Genomic DNA, 22,875 nt, shown 5'->3' on the forward strand with positions numbered 1-22,875 from the left:
TTCTCTTTCCTGCTGCTTGGAAACAGTAAGTATGTAAATGATATTATTCCCTCGCCCATGGCAGATAGTGCTTTTTCAGAAGTACAGTGGAACCAAGAAGATCAAACTTCAGACCAAGAGGAGGTGCCAAGGTCACCAAAGAGGCTAAATGAGGAGCCTTTCGAAGGGCCCCCTTCTCCCAAATCCCCTCGACATGTTCCATGTATGGGCCCAGATCTGGGATCTCTTGTGAGACGTGTTAGAAATGTACGGATTGTAGCTTATGCTCCAGAAACTTGCGTGTGATGAGCACAGCTTTTTGATGATGCACCTTTTGTTGTATATATATCAAAACTACCCATGCTGACTGCTGGCTTCTTGATTTTGAAAGCATTTGAATTTTTTCACCATAATTTGCTTCCCATTTTTCACAAAAATTTCAAGTGTGTATGAAGTAATTGCTTAATATCCATGAGGTCAGCTGACTGAAGGTCTCTATAATTTAATCAGCATTCAATCTTCTTGCTGTATTGATTAGTTTGATTGTCTGTCAACAGCTCTTGAATGATGATCACTGGAAGAAATGACCAGAAATTCAATTAAATGCGATCATATAGTGTTGTATTGATTCATGTGTGAAAGTTCATCGACATGTATTCTCTTGGTGCTAGCCATACTTTACAATCTGTACCTTCTCTTGTTGATTAAGACATCACCTATATATGTACATTATCATTTTCACAAAAAAAATTTCAATATTCATTGCCCAAAATGTTTAGTTGTCAGTGGCAAACTAACAAGACAAAAAAAAATGAGCTCTGTGATCTTTTTCATAAATTGATTTCATGGATTTTGCTTACAGCTCAAATCAAAGTTTTGTATTCAGCACATAATATAGATATAAGTATTACTGTGCAATATGAGACTGAAAAGCCAAAATACTGCTTTTACAGTTACTAAGTAGTTAGTGTAATCCACCTGTCAACCAAGATAGAATTAATATTACCATTTGCTGTCATATTGAGTTCTATGGCCCGGCCGGCCCTTTGCATTTTTATCTTTATACATGTAGATGTACCATGTCAGGGTTGTCCCAAAGAACTGAAGTAGCAGGGAACACTCAAAAAGTAGAAGGGGATCTGGGGTTCCTCTCCTAACCTGGGGTTGAGGAAAAATACTAGAGTAACCGGGGGATAATGTCATTATAAGCAGGGAAATTCCCCGGGTCTTAGAGACAACCTTGCATGTACAACCTTATACACATACAGCTATATACATTTATGCATTAATTAATTAATATGTATAACTGACACAAAAACGAAGTGCATGACCACATTTTTTTATTTAGTGTCCCTCTTTAAAAAGTACAAAACAAAATAACCTTTTCCTATATTGCATATACAATATACTAGAGAAATAAATGTAGGGTCATTTAATTGAAACCAAATTAAACACAGCTTGATTAGCTTTATGTATATCACATCTTGAAAAACTGAAGGCAAAGTAATGCACATGCATTTATCATGATCAGCACTATACATAACTTCCTATGAGTTATTGTAGTTAGTAAGATAATCATTTTGTATTTCCTATAAAGTTAATGCCTACTTAATCTTAGTCACATGCTCAAATGATGTAAATACAACTTTCAGGAAATTGTTTCCCTTTGTACTGGTTGGAGCTATATTACATGTACACTGTATACAAAATTAAAAAACAATTTACACCTATACAGTTGATGAGCACATCAAAATGGTCTAAATGACAATGAATCAGTAAATGTTAAACACAATACATTATTGCACCAATATTTGCATACTATCAATATTCATCACCACCTGCTTAAATTTACTTAGTGTCAATGTGACAAGCAATGACATATAGATCTACATATAAAACTTAAAGAGATGTGTAAATTTAAATACTGCTGAGATCTGTGTTCATTTTACATAAGTTGCTCAAGTTTACATGCTACAATTTACAGAACAAATTGTTTTATAATGTGTTTATATATACATGTATTGTATATGAAAAACTTAACATTTATGAAATATTCATTATAATAATTATCACTTTTTTTACTTTTACAATTTTCACCAACATTAAGAATTTTACAAGGACTGCCAAAAAAAAAAATTAAAGCATTAAAACAGCTCTAAGAAGCCATTAATAATATTCTGTGCTGGCCTCTTTTTCAGTACAGCTTTCGACAGGGGATGTTCCAACATCGCCGGGTGGAAAACCAATGAATATTTGCTTTTGTCAAAACCCAAAGACTCGCTATGTACTGTGGTAACATTGTCTACTATGACTGCAATATTTACCCCTGTTCTGCTCAGCCCTAATGTCAAATTAAACATTCTAAAAGTGCTTACTTTTTGCCTTTGTGAATATTTGTGTGTATTTTCTTTGTTTTGACGTTCTAATTAAGTGAAACAATCTGTTTGTAAGTGATTTTGAAGCAATTTTTTTTTCAACGTAATACATGCTTTAAGAGATGTTTTTTCGTGTTTCACTATTAATGAATGTGGAACAGATCTCTTTTTATCAATTATGAAATGCAACAGGAGCATGTACATTTTCAAAAAGCATGTACATTATTGTTACATTGAAAGGGACAAAAATTAGGAAATTATGTTCAAGTAAAATCTATTTGTACAATGCATATTTTTTTACTGTACTTAGTACTTTCATAACTTTAAGATTTTTAGTGGGGTAATGAAATACATAAAGAATAATACATTCCTTTTTCCATATCACATATTGTGTATCAGCCCGAGTCACCAATATCAGCTGAAGGGCTGAAGGCTTGAGGGCTGATATTGGTTGAGGGCTAATACACAGTGCATCATGGAAAAAAGTGAATTGTGACAACAGTTTGAATACTGAAACAGAAAATGGTCGGTAGTTGTTTTACATATCAATTATGGGGATGATTTTTTTCCTTGTAGTATAGTATAGAGATACCTTCATATTGTATGTTAGGATTTGTGATACACAGTGTATCACAAGGTACTTCCTATAGATTATCTATGAACAATTTTACTCAAAGTGACTTCTGGCAATCCAACTGACAAGAATTCTTAATTCTACCATGGTTATCACAAAGATCAAGGAGATGCCATGGCCATTATTCTCCAATAAATCACAAATGTCATCAGCAAATTATCAATAATTTTAAATCGGTATATTCCTCTAATTTTGACTGCCTTCACTAGGAAAAGGATAGAGGCAACTTTTCATTGTGACGCAAATTGGTGGGCAAAAATTTACTTTGGGTTCCAAAACATTGCACTTTTTCTAATGCTTGAGATACAAATAAACGAGGATAGCGTTCAATTGTGACATCATGAGACACTTCTGATGACATCCTAATCTAGCTTCTGCATTTCTCTATAGAGAAGTTTAAAATATTAGAATATTAGAATAGAAATAATTCCCTTGTTGTCGGAATTGTTGGAGAATATACCCCTCAGTCTTGAGATTTTGTTGGCAAATAAAACCTCACCCTTCGGGCTTGGTTTTTACTTGCCAACAAAATCTCTCAACTATCAGGGTATATTCGCCAACAATTATTTGTTAAATAAATATTCTATTGCTATATGTGCACTCTGTATTTATATGTATTGTAGCTAGTTTAGCAGTGTCCATATATAAACATATGTTACATTATGTGTTCTTTGAAGTTTAAAATATAAAATGCTGTGAAATGAAATCAACTAAGTGAATGAAAGCAAAGTTTAAAGAAAATTATCTGGTATGAGCACATGAATGTAGGTACAATACCATAATTGTGCTTGTTATGGCAATTACGTATGTACCAAGTAAGATGTACAAGGCTGTGATGACAAATATGTGTTACATGTTACATATTTTAATGTTATTTTATGTTAATTATAAGGCCAACTTTAAGATAATGTTTGTTTGCCCTCTCCCGACTCAGGCTGAAAAAATTGGGTCAGTAGGTAGATGGGAATTTTTTTTCCACCAGAAAATTTCAACCTCAATGCTGAATTTTCAAAATCTATTTTCTGGAATGCATAAAAAAAATAAGTTTCTTGGAGGTTGAAAAAATTGTTGAGTCAGGCCATTTTTAGCCAGTCAGTCGGGAGAGGGCAACCAAACAATTTTTTAAAGATGGCCTAATTGTTACCTACAGATATTATACAATGTTTACACTATATGACGTTACTGACTTCAGCCATAGGAGAGACTGATTTTCTATATAGCTGTTGTATTCAAGTATGACAATGTTAATTAAGATTAAGCTTTAGGTGAATCAATAGATTTAATAAAAAAAAAAAATTGAGTTTGTATTTTATTTTATATTTTCAGATATTTTGTTGTTTATACATATATTGTGTACTTATATGGAAACCATTCTGAAAATGTTATCAGTTTAAACGAACCATATCACTTGAATTCAATCACTCTGAAGATAAGCGATAAGTGGAAGAGTTGTCTCTAAGAGCTTGTGTTTGGTAGGGGGGACATGTGACCCCATGTCTTCCCAACACACATTGTCACTTTAATAGGAACTCGTAGCTGTACAAAGCTGTCACATAGTCTCTCACTGTCTTCCATCACAGACTTTATCAAAGCTGTTTAAATAATAAAGAAACCATGCACTCAAGTTCTCCAAAAGAGCAAACATGCTAAATGATAGTTAACTACAAAGTACTCAATCAATATAAAAGAAAACTTAAAAGATCAGCATCCTTTTTAGAAAAGACAAGTTTCAGTTGAAAGCGAAACACTGATACATAAACATGTATATCAGTGTACTTTTATTCTGAGATACACATTCATTCTGAAATTATCCTGAAAAACCTTTAAAAAAATCATACCTCCAGCTCTTAAAATATGCTCATCTGGTATTTCAAACAGCAGTTCATCATGAATTTGAACCAAAAGTCTGGAACAAATGTCTCCATTAATAAATGAAAAGGAGTGACCTTCACCTTAAAGATATCAAGTGAGCAACCTCCAGGCTCCTGAATTGACTTTCATAGGTAATTATAAATGGCAGCAATGTACATATGAGCATACAAAACATTTTATATGTGCACTCATATGGTTTTGATCTTAGATGTATCTATCTTCAGTCTTAGAAAGTGAATGGACAAATTTAATAATTGTTAAAATACTGTTATATTAAAAAAAAATCCTGGTGCCTTACTGGTAAAATGTGCCTAAGTTCCATTTTTAAAAAAATTACCATCGGAATGTGTACTTTTACAAAAGCAAGAGGCTCATGGACCACATCGCTCACCTGAGCACTTTGGCTAGAGAAAAGCAGATATCAGTTCATTATTGAAAAGTTTAAATATACAAATGGTCCTAAACTAACCCCAAGGGGGTCATGATTTGAACAAACTTGAATCTACACTACCTGAGGATGCTTCTATATTAACATTACTAATCATGACTTTGTTATTCTTGAAGAAAAGAAATTTAAAGATACAGTTGAACTTCGGTATCTCGAACACTGATATCTTGAATATCATGGTTATTTTGAAGTGATTTGGAAGTCCCAAATGCTTATTCCTTAGGTATTTCACCCTGGATATCTTGAATCCTCAGATATCTCAAAGTATTTTCTCCATCCCATCGAGTTCAAGATAACCGAGGTTTGATTGTATTTCACATATATGTCTATGAATAGCTTTCTTCCACCGTTGTGGTCCTGCCCTACCCCCTTGGGCCATGATTTGAACAATTATAATCTGCCTGAGGATGATTCTATATTAATATGACTAATCATGGCTTTGCTATTCTTGAGAGATTTTTAAAGATATTTCCTATGCACTCCTAGAATAAACTTTGATCCCATGTTATGCCCTGCCCTACCCTTCAATCAGAAAAGCTCACTGAGCCTTCATCTCAGGTGAGCTAATAAGCCAAACTGAGGTCAAGGAATTCATACCTTACTTGAAGATCTGAATGTTGAAGTAGTGTATGTTCCACTTGAAGCATTGCTGCTTTGCATAAGTCAGCAGCAGAACCTAAAATATATTACTGAAATTCAAGCTAAACAATAATCTCTTGCTAACCTAAATATTACAATTTACAATATTAACAATTTACAAAACAATATTTTTTTACCTTGAACACAGAAATTGACAGCCTTCCTCTCAGCTTGAGCTCTAAGTGGTGGGGAGGGGTGGGTAATGTTTGGGATTATTCTCCTCCTTTTGAAAATAGATTCTGTGTAGCCTGTTGGATATAATTTAATATTAGAATTGTATATATTTTCATTCCTAGTCTTAAGTTTAAAAAACATGTACATGTACATTACAATAATAATGGAGCACAAGAAAAAAATTGTAGATATTAACAGAAATCAAATATGCACGATATACCTTTTTGCCGACAAAATTCAATACATTTCCTGGAGAAATGATTAACAGCAGGAAAGGAAACTGTGAAAGAATTTTTATATGTATGTATTTACAAAAACCAACTGTATCTTGGTAAATTATTAATTTACAAAACAACCATTAAGCCTAGGAATATAAAATTCAGTATATTTTTCTCAACAATAAACTGAAATACAAATGCCCCCACAGTGGTCATTTCTGATCATAAACAGACTCGGGTTACCGGTATATACTTTTTCTGCCAATGAACTTGAACTTTCCCAAATGATACACAATAAATACATTTACATAATAAACAAGAGGCCCAAGGGCCTTAATGGTCACCTGAGTATAATACAACAATTTAGAAGTTAAATACACTGATAGATGAAGCTTTGTTGCCCTAAAGCAAGAGAAGTAGGAAGATCAGGATCAGCAAAATAATTAGTCTAGTATTCAGTATCAACTTAAGTTCTAATCTGTCCCCCACTTACATGTAACACTATCACCATGCACCTCTAGCATTGACCTCTCTTATGGTCTTTGAAGAACTTTTAATAAGATAAGTTATTTTTGTCTCATTTTTATTTTTCTATTACTTACAGGTCTACCTGATTATTAAAACTAAGAAAATACTTCCTGAATTATATGATAAACATTCTTGCATAATAATCTTATTCTATTAACCTTTCAAATACATTATTTACAGTGATTAATTATCAAAGGTGAATGGAAAAGGGGAATAACTTCTCTCAGTAGAATACAAATTAATAGAGCCCTGCCTAGGACTAGAATGCTTAGACAAATGGTCCAGATGTTCAAAAATCTGGTAGAAATACACTTACTTATATCATTTAAACTTTTACTCAGTTTTCTTCCGATATGCCCAGAAGCAGAGAAGAATTTCACAGGTACAATGCATTTTCACTGCAGATTCAACCCTAACACCAGAACCCAAGGGTCAAGAAATTTACGAATTTGGAAGAGTTACCCTCATCATCATAACTATGGACTTCAAAGAATTAACACTTTTCCACTATATTATCAAAAGCCCCCCCCCCCTCCTTATGCCAGAACCCCTGACCCTATGACCACAAGATTTAAAAATACTGTTCGAAGCTCCAATTTTCATCATAGCTAAGCAATTTAATTATCAGCTCAACGCTAAGGAGCAGACAGGATTAATTAATGATTAATTAATAGAATTAATGCTTTTTCTCTATATAATCAATAGAGCCCCCCCCCCCTTCCTCAAGAACCCCCAAAAGTGAGGCCATATATTTAAAAATTTTGGAAGAGGCATCCTTGCCTTTCATAATCATGCACTTAGTAGTTTGTTTAAATAATCTCCAGTAGCAGAGAAGAAGATTTTCAAAGAATCAATGCATTTTCACTATATAATCAATAGAGCTTCATCCTAACACCAGAACCCCTGACCCTGGGGCCATGAAATTCACAATTTTTGAAAAAGGCATCCTTATGCATCATAACCATGCACTTAGTTTGTTTAAATAATCTCCAGTAGCAGAGAAGGAGATTTTCAAAGAATTAATGCATTTTCACTATATAATCAATAGAGCCCCGCCCTAACACCAGAACCCCTGACCCTGGGGCCATGAAATTCAAAATTTTTGAAAAGGCACTTTTGCTCATCATAACTATGTACTTAGTTACTTTATTTAATACCCAGCAGCAGAGAAGAAGATTTTCAAAGAATTTATGCTTTTTCGCTATATAATCTATAGAGCCCCGCCCTGACACCAGAACCCCTGACCCTGGGGCCATGAATTTCACATTTCGGAAGAGGCACTCTTGCTCTTCAAAATTATGTACTTAGTTACTTTATTTAATACCCAGGAGCAGAGAAGAAGATTTTCAAAGAATTAATGCATTTTCACTATATAATCAATAGAGCCCTGCCCCTACACCAGAACCCCTGACCCTGGGGCCATGAATTTCAAATTTTTGGCTCTTCAAAACTATGCACTAAGTTACTTTCTTCAATACCCAGGAGCAGATAAGAAGATTTTCAAAGAAATAATGCACTTTCCCTATATGATCTATATAGCCCCACCCTGGGGCCATGAATTTCACAATTTTGGAAGAGGCACTCTTGCTCATCATAACTATGTACTTAGTTGTTTTATTTAATACCCAGGAGCACAGGAGAAGATTTTCAAAGAATTAATGCATTTTCACTATATAATCAATAGAGCCCCACCCTAACACCAGAACCCCTGACCCTGGGGCCATGAAATTCACAATTTTCGGAAGAGGCACTCTTGCTCATCATAACTATTACTTAGTTACTTTATTCAATACCCAGGAGCAGAGAAGAAGATTTTCAAAGAAATAATGCACTTTCACTATATGATCTATACAGCCCCACCCTGGGGCCAGAACCCCTAACCCTGGGACCATGAATTTCACAATTTCGGAAGAGGCACTCTTGCTCATCATAACTATGTACTTAGTTACTTTATTTAATACCCAGGAGCAGAGAAGAAGATTTTCAAAGAAATAATGCACTTTCACTATATGATCTATATAGCCCCACCCTGGGGCCAGAACCCCTGACCCTGGGGCCATGAATTTCACAATTTTGATAGAGGGCTTAATGCTTATTACAATGATGTCAACAGTTTGACTGCTTGATGTCCTGGAGTAAAGAAGAAGATTTTTAAAGATTGCATTATTTTTGGTGGTTTTAGCCCCACCCCTCAGGCCCCAGGGGGGGCAGGGACCATGAAATTCACAATTTTTGTTTCCCTTTACCCATAAATGCTATATGCCAAATTTGGTTGAAATTGGTTAAGCAGTTTCAGAGAAGAAGCTAAAAATGTTCAAATGTTAACACACGACGCACGACGCATGCCGACGGACGAGAACGGATAGCAATAGGTCACCTGAGTGACTCAGGTGACCTAAATAGAGACTCTTTGCAGAATTAGTTTAAATAAAAAATCTGAAAAATGCTGCAAGAAACAGTGGAATGTCAAGCTGATTAAGGCAAAATCTAACCTAATTTTCTGAAAAATATTCAACTAACATATATGGTATGATACAGATATATGGCATGTGTAATATGATTTTTCATAAATGATGTGTGTGTGTGTGATTATAATTTACCCAAGAAGCTATCTATAATATTTTTAGCCTCTGCAGGTGTGATCTTCAAGTACTCTGCCAACTTTTCTTTTCCTACAAGAAATACAAGATATACGAAAGAGATTTCAGTACGTATTTAATATGACTTACTACCTGTAAAGTTAGTATCTCCAGCAAGTGTATTAAAAACACCTCTTTTGCATCATTACCTGCACCATACATGACAGAGTAAACTATTCTCTTTGTCTGTTCTCTTTCTGATGAGGTAACATCTGCTTGCGACTTTCTTAGCCTGTTCAAACAATGTGAATTAAAAGGTTTAATAAGGTAGAACCTATGCCGGAAAAGTCTTAATACCACAGGATTTTCAAACTTATCAAAATGAGTAGTAAGCACTCACTTATTAATCAATTATTAACTAGAGATGAAGTGCATGTAATGAACAAATGATTACCACTGGGCTGTAAGCTCTACAAATATGTCTTTGGAATCATTGTCTTTGAACAGTCTTAAAAGTGTTGAATCATTGGCCAAATGAGCCAGCAGTCTCAATTCTATTTGCTGAAAATCTGCAATAAAATTAAAATATCTCCTCAAAGAAATTTCTTAAGTATTAAAACATAATTACAAATGAATAAATGCAAGGAAGGCAAGGAAGGCAAGGAAAAAATCAATGAAAAATGGAAAATATTTTAAAGATATCTTGAGCTGTATTTAACAGCAATTAACTATTTGACACTGGTATTAAAATTATTAATCAATAACTAATGAACTCTTCTTTGCATTCAAAAAAAGTTTTAATAGCCAAACTGCCATTAATGTAGAATTAAATGTGTGTAAAATGTAGGCGGCAATCTCGAGTTTGTGTGCGCATAGTTCTTTGTACATTTTGTACAAGAAATAAACTATTCAAGGGTCATTTTCACAAAATATTAGCATTACTAATTAGTGTTTTTTTTAAATTCCTGTACCTGCAGAAAGAAATGACCACCCATCATGACTTATAAAAGAGTCTCTGGCAAATATCTCCACACTTTTCTCTCCAGTTTCATTGCCTAAAATTTATAAAGACTTAATTAAATGCAATATCTTTGGTCCTTCATCAGTAATATGTCAGATTCTATTCAATATGACAGAGACTAGCACCACACAAAGATATTTAGATACATCAAAGTAATACTTGTACCTTTTTTCATTATACAGAATTGAAATATAAGGCCTATATAAATAAATTGTGTGTTTCTGGTTCTCCGACCGACCCTTAAATATATGAGTCAACCCTGAAAAATTTATCTGCAAATATCTCTCTGGAAGTAAACAAATCTGTTTCACCATTAGAAATCCTAATCTTGATCACTTCTGTGTTTTAGAAAATGCATATCCTATATGCAAATAAATCGGAAATGTTTTGACAGGGATTTCCCTGTTGAACTTTAAACGATAAAATGTTAAAATAAAATGTTTTCCTTACCTACCTACCCTATTTTTTCTCAGGTTGGAATAGGAAACACACAATTTATTTATCTTGGCCTAGGGCAGTCAAACCTTTTTATCTTAAACCTGATAGGACTGAGAGAAACTTTGAGATATCCAAGAATTCAGGATATCAAAGGTAAAAAAAATTTTATGGTGTATATTTTTCCTTCTTCTTTAGACCGTATTTTATTTTTTTAAAAAATGATTTAAATTAAAGGTTAAACAGCCAACTGTAATGGGGACAGGTAATATGAAACACCCTGTACATAGGTAGACAAGAGGCCCAGGGGCCTTAACAGTCACCAGAGTGTAATAAAACACTGTAAAGGATCAATATAGAATAACACAAAATAAACTGAAACTTAACTAGAGGTACTGTGATAGAGCTCACAAAATGATACATGTGTGCATTTTTTTTTATAAGTGTCCATTCAAATTTTGTAAATGTGACCTTAAACTTGCCAAAAATACCTTGGTTAAAGAAATGAAACATCAGGCCATCTTTAAAAAAAAAAAAGAAAATGTTTGTTTGCCCTCTCTGACTACCGGGTAAATAAAAACAGCCCAACTCAAAACTTTTTTAACCCCCAGGAAGCAATTATTTTTTATAGTCATTCAAAAAATTTTTTCTCATCCTATTAAGAACTACTTTAACTTCATATTTGATAGTATTTTTTAATTAAAAAAAAAAAACCCTACCTACCTAGTTTTTTTAATCCTGAAATGGGAGAGGGCAAGCAAACATTTTTTTTTAAAGATGACCTCATCTGGTCTAGGGCTGTGTATTGAGCAAAAATTTCGATACAATACGATACGATATTTTATACAGCGATATGCTATATATTGGATTTTTTACCAAGTCTATAAAAAAGTCTTGCAACTCATTTATTGCATAGATTTTATAAAATCTTGCTGTTTTATAACCCATTTCTAAGTTTTTGTCTCACTGTCATTACAAAATACTCTTCAAATTCAAACTTTTTAACGACTGATAACCCAACATGTTAAAATATAGTTATCCAGTTATTTTGTCATACTTATTTATTGTGTGGTACGTGTCTCCTTCATGTTTATATCATTACTGATCAGTTTTAATTAAAAACAGTTGAATATAATCTTTGATGATTGAAATTCTCAACTTTTTCAAAGAATTATAAGAAAAACTGCCTGCCCAATACGTATTGGAAGTTATTTTTTTGATACGATACATTCTTAAATATCGATACTTATCGATATATCAATATATTGATACAGCCCTAATCTGGTCATCAGTAATCATTTAGTAAAATATGGACATCAAATGTTTCTCCATTAGAAAATTCTAGAATTATCATGAATTTTACACTTTTTATACCAGTGACCTTGAACTTGCCAGAATGACCTTGAGTCAAGGTTATGACAGACCTTCAAGTCATAAAAATTTTTTGTTCCAAGTACATGTATGAACTTCCAATGATTCTCCATACACAGTTACAGTCCAGACAAGAATTCTATACTTAATTTTGACAGTGACCTTGAACTTTCCTGAATGACTTTCCATCAAGTCCAAACACACCCACAAGTCATAAGCAATTTTTGTACCAAGTATGACCTTTTCAGTGATTCTCCATTACAAAATTAACCGGGACATGAATTTTATACTTTTCCTGTCAGTGACCCTGATTTTATCAGAATGACCTAGGTTGAAGGTCAAGACATATTCTCTGATCATAAATAATCTCTGTGCCAAGTATGAGCTTTCAATGATTCTCCATTGCTAAGTTACTAAGTATAGCCCAGACAAGAATTTCATATCTTTCTGTCTTTGACCTTGAACTTGCCAGATGACCTTGAGTCAAGGTCAGGACATTTTCTCTAGTCATGAACAATCTCTGTACCAAGTATAAGCTTCCAATCTTTCTCCAATACAAAGTTAAATCCTGGACAAGAATTTTATACTTTTTCTGCCAGTGACCTTGAATTTGCCTGAATAACCTTGGGTGAAAGATAAGACATTTCCTCTGGATATAAGCAATCTCTGTATCAAGTATGAGCTTCCAATGATTCTCCATTACAAAGTTATAGCCCGGACAAGATTGTAAAAACAGACGGACAAGGTGATGCCTATATAACCCCAAAACTTATTGACATTAGTAAATGATTTATTATAGGTGAATTTATGTATTTTTTACTATATGACCCAAAGAGCCCTTCCCTATCCCCAGAATCTCTGACCCTGGGGCCATGAATTTTACTATTTTAGTTTTGGTTGGGTTCCAATGCTCATTACTATCATGCCAACAGTTTGACTGCTTGATGTCCAGGAGAAAAGAAGATTTTTAAATATTGCATTAATTTTGATGCTTTTAGCACCACCCCTCAGGCCCCAGGGAGACAGAACCATGAAATCAAAAATTTTTGTTCCCCTTTAACCAAAGATGCTATATGCCAAAATTGGTTGAAATTGGTTCAGTAGTTTTATTCAGAGAAGCTGAAAATTTTCAATTATTAATGCATGATGCACAATGCACAACAACAGACAAAAGCAGATAGCAATAGGTCACCTGAGTGACTCAGGATACCTAAAAGAGTGATTGGGTTTTTGAACTCACTTCAAGATATCAATGTATGTGATCAAAATTTTCAGATACTGAAGTTCAACTGTATATGTATTCAACTATGACTCTGGATGTGAATTCAAAAAAAATTAGTCTGGAAGAAAATGGTGCCACATTTTTACCAAAGTTAATGAATACTTTTTAAATTAATTGATTTTTATTGTTTTAATTAATGACAAGGCTAAAAAATTATGCACAACTTAATTCTTTTGTAGTGTTATAAGATTCAAGTTCTCCATTCAATTGGAGCTACGATAATCTACTTTGTGTGTTATATTAAGAATAGGTAAAATGGCTAAAAGTTTTTATCATATTGTAAATATAATATTGTGGAGGCATATTGCACTCAGCAAGGCTGCGTGAGCATGACAACTACATAGGTAACTCCTACCATCAACGCATTGCTTGGTTGTACTGTTGACAGAGATTAAGCTGGAAGTTTTAGGGATGGCCTGTATGTTGGGAGAGTGTGATGAAAGACGACCAGTTGCTGCTGAGGTTTGGTCCCAATGTGTTGAAAGGTACCCATCCACAACGGCACTCATCATTCCATCTATATATGTGGATTTCAATTTTTGAAGCTAAAAAATAATTGTAACTTCATTTCTGCTCTTCACTCCTTTCATAAAACTGATATTTTCAAAGTGCATATAAATTCAATCTAATTTCAAATAAGTAGACATGTCAGTCATTCTTCCAAACTAGCTCTCAGTAAATAAAACGTCAAATTGAAGTATCAAATAAACTTAGTATTATCAGGAGTTGTCCCCCTTTTAATGCGTTTCAGCAAAGATTGAAATCAAGTTATAAACTAAAGCATAAATTAAACTCATGTTTTGAACAACAGTGTTTTAATATGAAATAAAAATGGTAACATTTTTCAACAACACTGAAAATTTTACTTGAAAAATGTCTTTGAAAAGGATAAAAAGTTCACAATCAAATGGATCTTGGGAGGAACAGTAACTCTGATCAAAGCTTTTATTCCATAAAAAGGGAAGAAAAAACTACTAAATGCACTTTATACAATTAAATCTTATACAATTAAAAACATATCATAAATTCTTGAGCAAATCAAAAGTATAAAGTTTATTTTATTTCATAATATGTAAAAATTTGAACATATGAATAAGTTTAATAAAATATTAAAACTATTTTTTTTCTTATAGATGATGAATTATATATAATAAAAAATACCTATATTTAGTTTGATCAAAAAAAAAGCAAATCTCTTGTCAACCACATGTACGTTTCAATATGAAACATTACACGTCAGAATAAGAGTAGATGAATTCCTGGCTTTGGAAGCAGGCAAATGCTGATGTGCATTCACCTGTGCCGAAAAGGCCAGGTACAGATCAGATTACAACTGTTTAAATATTATCAATTAAAAGTTGTACATATACATGTATAATTACATGTACTACCTGTCTGTACTCCAATATGACAGCAGGGAGAGGGTGTAGTTCTATCAACTGTGTTAGTACGGATTCCGAGGTTGACAACTGGTGTCCCACTGCTGTTTTGGCAAGCTTTGTGTTGCCCAATAATTTTGTGTGCAGCTTCAGTTCTTCAAAAAGGACCTAATAAAGTGTATATACTCACATATAAATCTTTCTTAAGGACCCTCTATACACTTATGAAAAATATTTGATGGACATTGAGAAAATTATAACATATTTAAAGTACATGTACTTACCGAGTTTATCTACATGTATTTTGTTTCGAGCATATAATACCAGTCATTTAACCCAAGGAAAGTTATTCAAAGACAAAGAGATATTGATGAACAAAAATAAGTGTTGCTTACTCAGATGTGGAAAAATACATGCAAATAAATTCAATTAATCTATCATGGCCTAATGAATGATTAGATCGATTCCAAATTGAGTAATATATTGCAGATTTCAATTTATTTTATTTTAGGTTACTCTAACTGCAAAAATAACACAGAATTAGAATCTTTAATGTGCAGTGTTAATAGAGGGTCCTTAAATATGCATGATCATGAAATATTTTTTTTCTTTTTTTAATTAATAGACTTTTATATTTTTATACAACATACTGAATTGAGAAAAAAATGTATACAACATTACAATCTCAATGTCAGAGCAATTTTTCAAACCTCTGACCTGCCGAATCTGAGCTGGACTGTTGATGGTAAAGGAATGTCCCACAATTTCATGTGCTTTGTGTTCTAAAGATTCCATTTTCCTCTACAAGAAAATGTTATTTTAAATATAGAATTTTGTTATAAAACCTCACAAAGCAACAGACTGGTTTGAAACTTTGATAGATCTCAGTCAGCATGCAATTTTATTTTTCAGCTTTACAGTACTTCTTAATGAAAATTTGTACCTGTAAAATTTCAGAGAATTTAAGCATGGTGTCTGTATGGACTTTGACTTTTCTGGTGTCCATAACTGCTAAGATAGGTGTCAATTTTATCTCCACATTAAGAAATAACTGCATCAGACTTTTAGAGCAAAGTGTTTGGAATTGCCTTTGCATCAGTTCCAACAATAAGTCTAAATCTTCAGAGAAGGCATTATCTCCAAGGTTATCAATGGACATTTTCTTCAAAAAAAAAAGTTGAAATTATTAAATACAAATACATAATTTAAATGTAACTGTAAGCATTTAAAATGAAAAAAAAAAAAACAAAACAAAAAACAAAACAAAAAAACAATGGGCAGTAACACCTAAGCAAGTCTCATTTCTGGCTTAGTTGTTTCTTTGAAAATATTTTTTATGAATATTTCCTTTACATTAATTTCCAGGTAGAAAATTAAAACCTACATGCTGTTGAGTCTGATGAAAACCCATATTTATAGGCCATGCCCTGAAAATAATTATAAACTACTCAGCATGGGGATGCCTGTACAGTAGCCCAAGAATTTTTGTACAAATCCATCCAAATTTTATTAGTAAACTCTCTTTTGGCCTTGTTTACCTTTCAGTTAAACAAACTTGAATTCTCTTCATTCTAGGATGCCCTACTGAGAAGGAGTTCAAGACTTACAGATGGACAAAAGATGAAGTTTGATTAGAAGAGTTTACTTGAGCTATCAGACCTGATGAACTAAAATATTTTAAGTTAACAAACCTTGTTTTGTATTCCATAATTGTTGAGCATTTGTTGAAAGGTTGATGATGATTTATCTGGATTTAATAACCATTCAGCAACAACTGGATCCCAAACAGTTGATGCCAGAACATCTACAAAAGAGATCAACTCTATTTCTGGATTTAATTGTGCTTCCTTAAATGTTTGACCCCCCCCCCCCCCCCCAATTTTTTTTTTTTTGATATCTTTTGAATGATGTGACATTACACACATATGTATGCATATTGGGTATTAAATAAGTGAAAATATTACAAAGAATTTTACTTCTCAATTTTTTCTTTTGGTGAAAAGCATCACTTCTTAATATTTTCTGCTACTTATGAGAAATGCACACCACCGTTTCCTTTTCTACTCTTGTGGTCTGTTTCATATAAAATTAGTTCTACTACAGCTATGTGAAATATAAATCAGCAAACCTTTCTGTGGATTGTCGTCATAAGTTTTCTCCAGGCATCTCACCATGACAATTAGAAAATCTTTTGCACCAAAACATACTTTTCTACCTCCACTGTTCAATAGTTGTTTAAAAAAGTAACTAGAAAAAAATCAAATGTCTTTTGTAAAATGACATTCTCTGTTCACTGAAAAGGCCTACATCAGTAAGCAAATAGAAGACATTTCCGTTTGTTAAATATACAGTATTGTGAATGTTCATGTGCAGATATGTTATTATTTTTTTTAAAACTTCACAAGTTTATTAAAAATGTTATAAGTATTGTAAATATTTTTCATACTACAATGTAATTATGTTTCAAACAAATAGAAATGAACATGTAAATTACTCAATCTGCTCTTGGACTGATGCATCCATTATTTGTAGAGCTGGTATATAAAGAACATCATGCTCCAATTTACTTTTCAAATACACTCCAGAAACCTACAGTTACAAGTTTAGTCTTACTTTAAAGAATTCAGTGTGTTCAAGAGAGGACTACAAACACATTAATGATTTGACTCCTGTTTCATATACAGCTAAACCAATTTTATCATATAGCAAAGCTGAATTTTTTTGCGAGGTGCTAACTTTGGTTTATTTTAGCGGTTTTGTAGTAGCCCACTAAAATTTTAAACACTAAATTTGCACCCTTGTGTACCCTTGTTTAAGTACTGAACCCAAGACAGATAACTTTGATCAGTTTAAGAGTTCCTCTTTCTGCACTTTCTGGTACATGTACTAAAGTGTCTGCATTGAACTTGTTATGACATTAATTCATGATTTGATCTATTCTGATGTAGAATTATTGTTTTTAGTGTTTCTTTACATATCTAAGGTACCTAAAGCACTCTCCTTTTAAGCATATAAAATTATGCTCCTGGTTTGCATTAATTGTTGTGAAAGTCTGTCCAAAAAAGGCTCTGCCAAAATTATTGTTATACCTTTGAGCAAGCAAAACACCAAATTTTATACCTGCTAAAGAAACCTGCTGTACAAAAATATGCTTATAAACAGGTATGTAAAAAAATAGGCCATACATCTGACAAACTAATTACTAGAGAGAAATTTTAAGTGTCCCCCCCCCCCCCCCCCCTCAGAACAAAGAAAAAAGTATCTTGATACCTGAGATATGGCTTTCATTTTCATATTACTGCATTTCTTCTACAAAGTAAAGATAAATCTGCTCTAAAAAAAGCCAATGTACACCAATTCCTGAATTTATCAACCTTAACATAAAGCAAATCCAATTTTGTTACTTTTGCACTGTTAGCATCAGCTTTACTTTCCCTTAGCTGTGTTGCTCCGTCTGTATAAAGAAGTGTAATTGCTGTTTCTTTACTCTGTAGGAACTTATCAAACACTTTTCTTCTTTCACTCTCTATCATGTCTGTAACATTGTGAGTGCTATAAGCTGCTTGCGTCTTCAATGATTTAAATTTACTCTGGAGAAGAACATAAATTTGGCTAATGACACTTTCAGAAGTTCAGTCAATGGAAGAATCTTGACCATATCGCGCAAGTCAAAAATTAATATTCTGAAATTCCAACAAAGTGAATATATTTCAAGGTTACATGTAGCAATTCAAATTTTTGTAAATTTTTCTACGTTTAAAACAAATGTCTGTTACAATGCATATTTTAATATTAAAATACAAAGATTTTACCTGAATTTTTCCTTCCTCTTTCTTTTTCTTATAAGGTACAAAATACTGGGGTAGGGTTATCTTTGGATTTCTGTCTAGAAAAACAGACACACATAATCATTTAACATCTGCAGCCTCGTTGACATTTATCATTTTAAGGTTGATGATGCTTCCTTGAATTATCTTTGTAAACTATAAATATACCATGAAGTGATATCCAAAAGGACTATATATAGAGAATATTACACACTAAAATCCACATCATGGGCTGAAATGGGGCCCAAGGGCTGATATGACATATGATATGGATTTTAGTATGTAGTATTCTATTTATCATTATTATATTTAAAACACTTAATATGCGAGTTAATATAAAGTCATTGAAGAATGTTTCATGCATGTTTATGACCTTTTTCTTTAAAAACTAATAGCGCCAGTATTTGGTCTTTGAAAATAAAGTAAGTCCACAAATGTTAGTAAAGAATTATTTTACGTGTATATTTAAATAAAATCAAGTTAATTAACTTTTAAACTTTACTTCTGGTTTGATATGGATTTTTGCGCGCTGGTCAGATACATGATATGGATTTTCAGAGCGGTCCTTGATATGGGGTATTGTGACGTCACCCGTATCACAGAGTGCAGAATCGTCATATTTACTACTAAGTATATGATAAATAGGAAATATCATTCTCTGGTATTTTTACTAGTAATGTGCCTCATTTTTTAATTTTGTGAGGAAACTTGATAAAACAGCAGTGTTTCACCTACCAATCACAAGTTCTTGAGGAATATTACATTTTATTGAGGAACAAGTCATCTGACCTTAAATAGAGGTACATGTAGAATTGGAATTTAAACTTTATATTAAACAACTTTACAAAATCTTCGACCATGTATCTCTTCATGCTTTTCTTTGATTCTTACCCCCTTTGTTTTGTTCTTTCCCATCTTCTTCATTTTCTTGTCTTTAAATTGACATGTAAAGGATTTTTAATATTAAATAACACAATGAAATCAAAGCTACAAAGCAACTTTAATAAATTTCAAACAAGCTAATTCAGGGAATTTGTGTCCCCTGCGTTCAACCTTGTGACCTTTCAACCAAGGCCTTAAAGTCAATAGTCTTTTTTGAAGTTAAAGAAATGCATGCATGACTTTAAGTCTCATTGCAAAAAGCTAACAGAGAACTTAAGTTATCATCTGAAAACTATGGATGCAATATATGAATTTCTGACCTTGATATTTAGCCATTTTATGCAAGATAAATTTCTCATCCTGACCTTTTGACCAAAACAACAATAAGGATCTTTTTTAAATCAATGTGAGTAATGATACATAATTTCATTGAAAAAGCTCAAGGAAAACTAAAGTTATCATCTGGAAACCATTTTCTGCATTGTGTGAATTTTCTGAACTTGACCTTTTGACCAAAATATTATTATTAATAAGGAGTCTTCCTTAAGAGATTGAGAATTACAATATAATATTTTTTATGCCACAAAAAGTGATACATAAAATTTCATTTCAAAATCTCAAAGGCTTTTTAAGATATCATTCAGAAATGAAAGTGTTATACACAGACAGAAATACAGACAAACAGACAGATGGATGGAGATAGACATTAATATCCCCCACTTTCAGTGAAGGCATGAGACAATTAAAATATGAATGAACATTTATGAATTAAACATTTAACATACCGGTATATGTATATTTGCAAAATGACCCTGACACTTTACCTCCACTTCTTTTGCTCATACAATCTCCTTGCAATTTTTGAGCTAAAAGTGCTTTTTCTATTAGCAGTTGTTCCACATGGAGTCATTTCAACATCAGCTGGAATAGACTCTCTATCAGGACCAGCTTTTTCAGAGATTTCTGTTGAGAAGTCCACTTCACTGACAATTTCATCAGGATCTTGAGAAAAGAGGAGTTGGGAGAGCAAAACCTCTTCAGCATCCCTCTTACATCCATGATCATCAGTAGACAAGACAGCATTGTTAAAGAACTGGTTTGAAACATTACTACCCTCGTTAAATTCTGGATGTTTATGTCTTTCTATTCGCTTTTCACATATTTCATGTTGCATGTTGAGAGAAAGAGTGCAATCATCAGCTGAGACTTGGCTTTTATTTTTAAATCTTCCATCTACATTATCTGCACCCTTATGGTTCATCTCAAATTTATTTGCCTTCAGATCCAAGGAGTTTTCTTTATTAGAGTGGAAATAAACATCCTGCTGATTTTGGCAGATATCACCTGGCCTTGATGACTTTGGTATTATGTCAAATTTCTGTCCTTCACATCCTGAAGACAGTGTAGTACTGCAGTCCATGTGCTGACTAGTATTTAGAGACCTATACATCCCAGGTTGGTGTGGTCCCTGATATAACGAAATACAATGCTTTTCACTTCTTTTGGTCTGAAACAATTGATGCCCATTGCAAGAACCATGAAACTGTTGTTTATATTCTTTGGCGTTATTCAAAATCCCTTTCTTCACCCCAGAAGGAGCACTCTCTGTATGAAAATTGTGTTTCTCAGACAGAGACTCAGAAAATCCACATGGTTGACCCTCTCTTCCTTCATCCCAGGACAGTATTTCGGGTTTTATTTCTAAAGGTGCATCTTTTATTGAGACAGCCCCATCAAATTTCTTCTCATAAATATTTCTGTAGTAATTTGAGACATCTGTAAGAAAAAGAAAATAGTGCAGAATTAATCATCAAACAGACTTTTACATGTAACAGTAATATACCAAATGATTACAGTCTTAATTTTTACTGAAGCTTCAAGGGCATGAGAGGCACACCTTGGTTTGGAATGGTGAAATCTGAGATGAAAAATCATCCCAAATAAAATATCTTATAAATAAATGATATGTACATTCACACATTGTATGTGTAAATGAGTAGCATCACCCATTTACACCTAAATCATACATCTAAAAATATTTATTAAATGAATATTAAAATAGTGCATGCATTTGGAATAATTCAAGAATGCATTGTAGATTTTGTATAAATTTAAAGTCATCAGACATTTATTTTATTGTTCAGTTATCTGTATTAATTCTTTATTTAAAATACAGTTAAATGGCAATGCCTTCATGAAGATCAAAGCTGTGACTTTCATCCCTCACCAACCTGAGTCATCAACAGTTTGGAAATTTAAATGAAGTAAAAAATTGCAAGTAGGTCTAAAAGGATATATCATATAATACAGCATATGCAACTCCTGCTTGAAACAGTTAACCCATGTGATTTTGATTTATTGGGAAAAAATGGTAATATTTGTTCAGATTTTCCCCTCAAATTCTAAGTATCATTATACTCAATTTACTGTTCAGTTTACGATTAGGCCAACACATATGTTTCTATCAAATAAGAAGAATATTTAATTTAAAAATTTTTTACCTTTCTGATATGACAAATGCTTTCTTTGCTCCATTTGGACAGCACCAAGAACACGCCTTGCATCTTCTGACAAGCAGGAAATCTTTTTCAGAACTGGTGCAGCAATACAGGGTTTCCAAGTTGTGTGTTCGTTCATTCTTTAGTACGTTAAATAAATCGTCTGCAAAACACAGCCATGTGATTATCATGTGATTAGCATCCCACACCCGATCCAAAAAAAAAATAGAACTCGGTTTGTATGATTGCAAACCTGTAGCCCTTTTTACAAAAAGTCTTAGGACAGATTAAAGTGTGATAACTGTCATTTCTTTGTTGATTTTTTTCTAAAGGATTATTCACTATGTATTCTAATGTAGGGTGTGTTAACCATGCATCAGACACATACCTTTAAAGGTCATATGAAACAATGTCCAGAGCATTTTTGGTTGTATACGGAAATGAGTTCATCTGAGCTACTTTAATAAGCCTGAAATTACATTTTGGATTTTTTATGCAAGTTAGTGGCAGCAGAGTGGATCAAAATTACTTGACTGCAGAAATGAACTTCAACTAGTGCGGCTTATCTCCATTGCTTATGACGTCAGTAAGACCCAGTCACTACATTGAGTACTAACATTTTATACAACTGTCTTTTGCAGCATAATTTTTAAGAAATATCATTATTTGGGCGAAAACGTCGCATAAATATACGATGTTCAAACAAGATAGTATGTGTCTTTTCACATCCTATT

At 32.9% G+C, this 22,875-nt stretch overlaps 2 protein-coding genes across 7 annotated transcripts in view; one reads left to right on the plus strand and one right to left on the minus strand.

Annotated features, from left to right (window-relative positions):
• The window catches only part of LOC133191725 (nicotinamide/nicotinic acid mononucleotide adenylyltransferase 1-like), a 23,685-nt gene extending 19,390 nt beyond the window's left edge, over positions 1-4,295 (plus strand). The window contains exons 9-10 of one of the 6 annotated variants that reach the window (XR_009721732.1): positions 80-246; positions 2,183-2,309. Coding sequence is in view for 4 of the 6 variants with exons in the window: in XM_061327465.1 (XP_061183449.1) it covers positions 27-246; positions 2,183-2,275 (313 nt within the window). In the remaining 2 variants the exon portion in view is untranslated. Of the gene's footprint in view, positions 1-26; positions 247-2,177 lie in introns of all 6 variants that reach the window. The other 5 variants (XR_009721731.1, XM_061327465.1, XM_061327471.1 and 2 more) reach the window with 5 other exon arrangements.
• On the minus strand, positions 4,296-22,280 carry LOC133197485 (DNA polymerase nu-like). The gene is made up of 22 exons (XM_061333551.1): positions 22,145-22,280; positions 20,468-21,419; positions 19,653-19,693; positions 18,747-18,820; positions 18,339-18,524; positions 18,205-18,243; positions 17,429-17,523; positions 17,063-17,181; positions 16,626-16,738; positions 15,878-16,096; positions 15,652-15,735; positions 14,947-15,102; positions 13,911-14,100; positions 10,418-10,501; positions 9,901-10,015; positions 9,656-9,738; positions 9,468-9,539; positions 6,342-6,401; positions 6,085-6,195; positions 5,906-5,984; positions 4,827-4,894; positions 4,296-4,580 (listed from the first exon to the last, which is right to left on the minus strand). Exons 1-22 carry the CDS (start codon positions 22,278-22,280, stop codon positions 4,444-4,446), a joined length of 3,213 nt encoding a protein of 1,070 aa, XP_061189535.1. The 3' UTR covers positions 4,296-4,443.
• Between the last annotated feature and the right edge of the window lie 595 nt (positions 22,281-22,875).

Source organism: Saccostrea echinata, unplaced genomic scaffold, assembly GCF_033153115.1.
Source record: "Saccostrea echinata isolate AGI-Se365-2 ecotype Australia unplaced genomic scaffold, CSIRO_AGI_Sech_v1 ptg000001l, whole genome shotgun sequence".
Taxonomy (NCBI): Eukaryota; Metazoa; Mollusca; class Bivalvia; order Ostreida; family Ostreidae; genus Saccostrea; species Saccostrea echinata.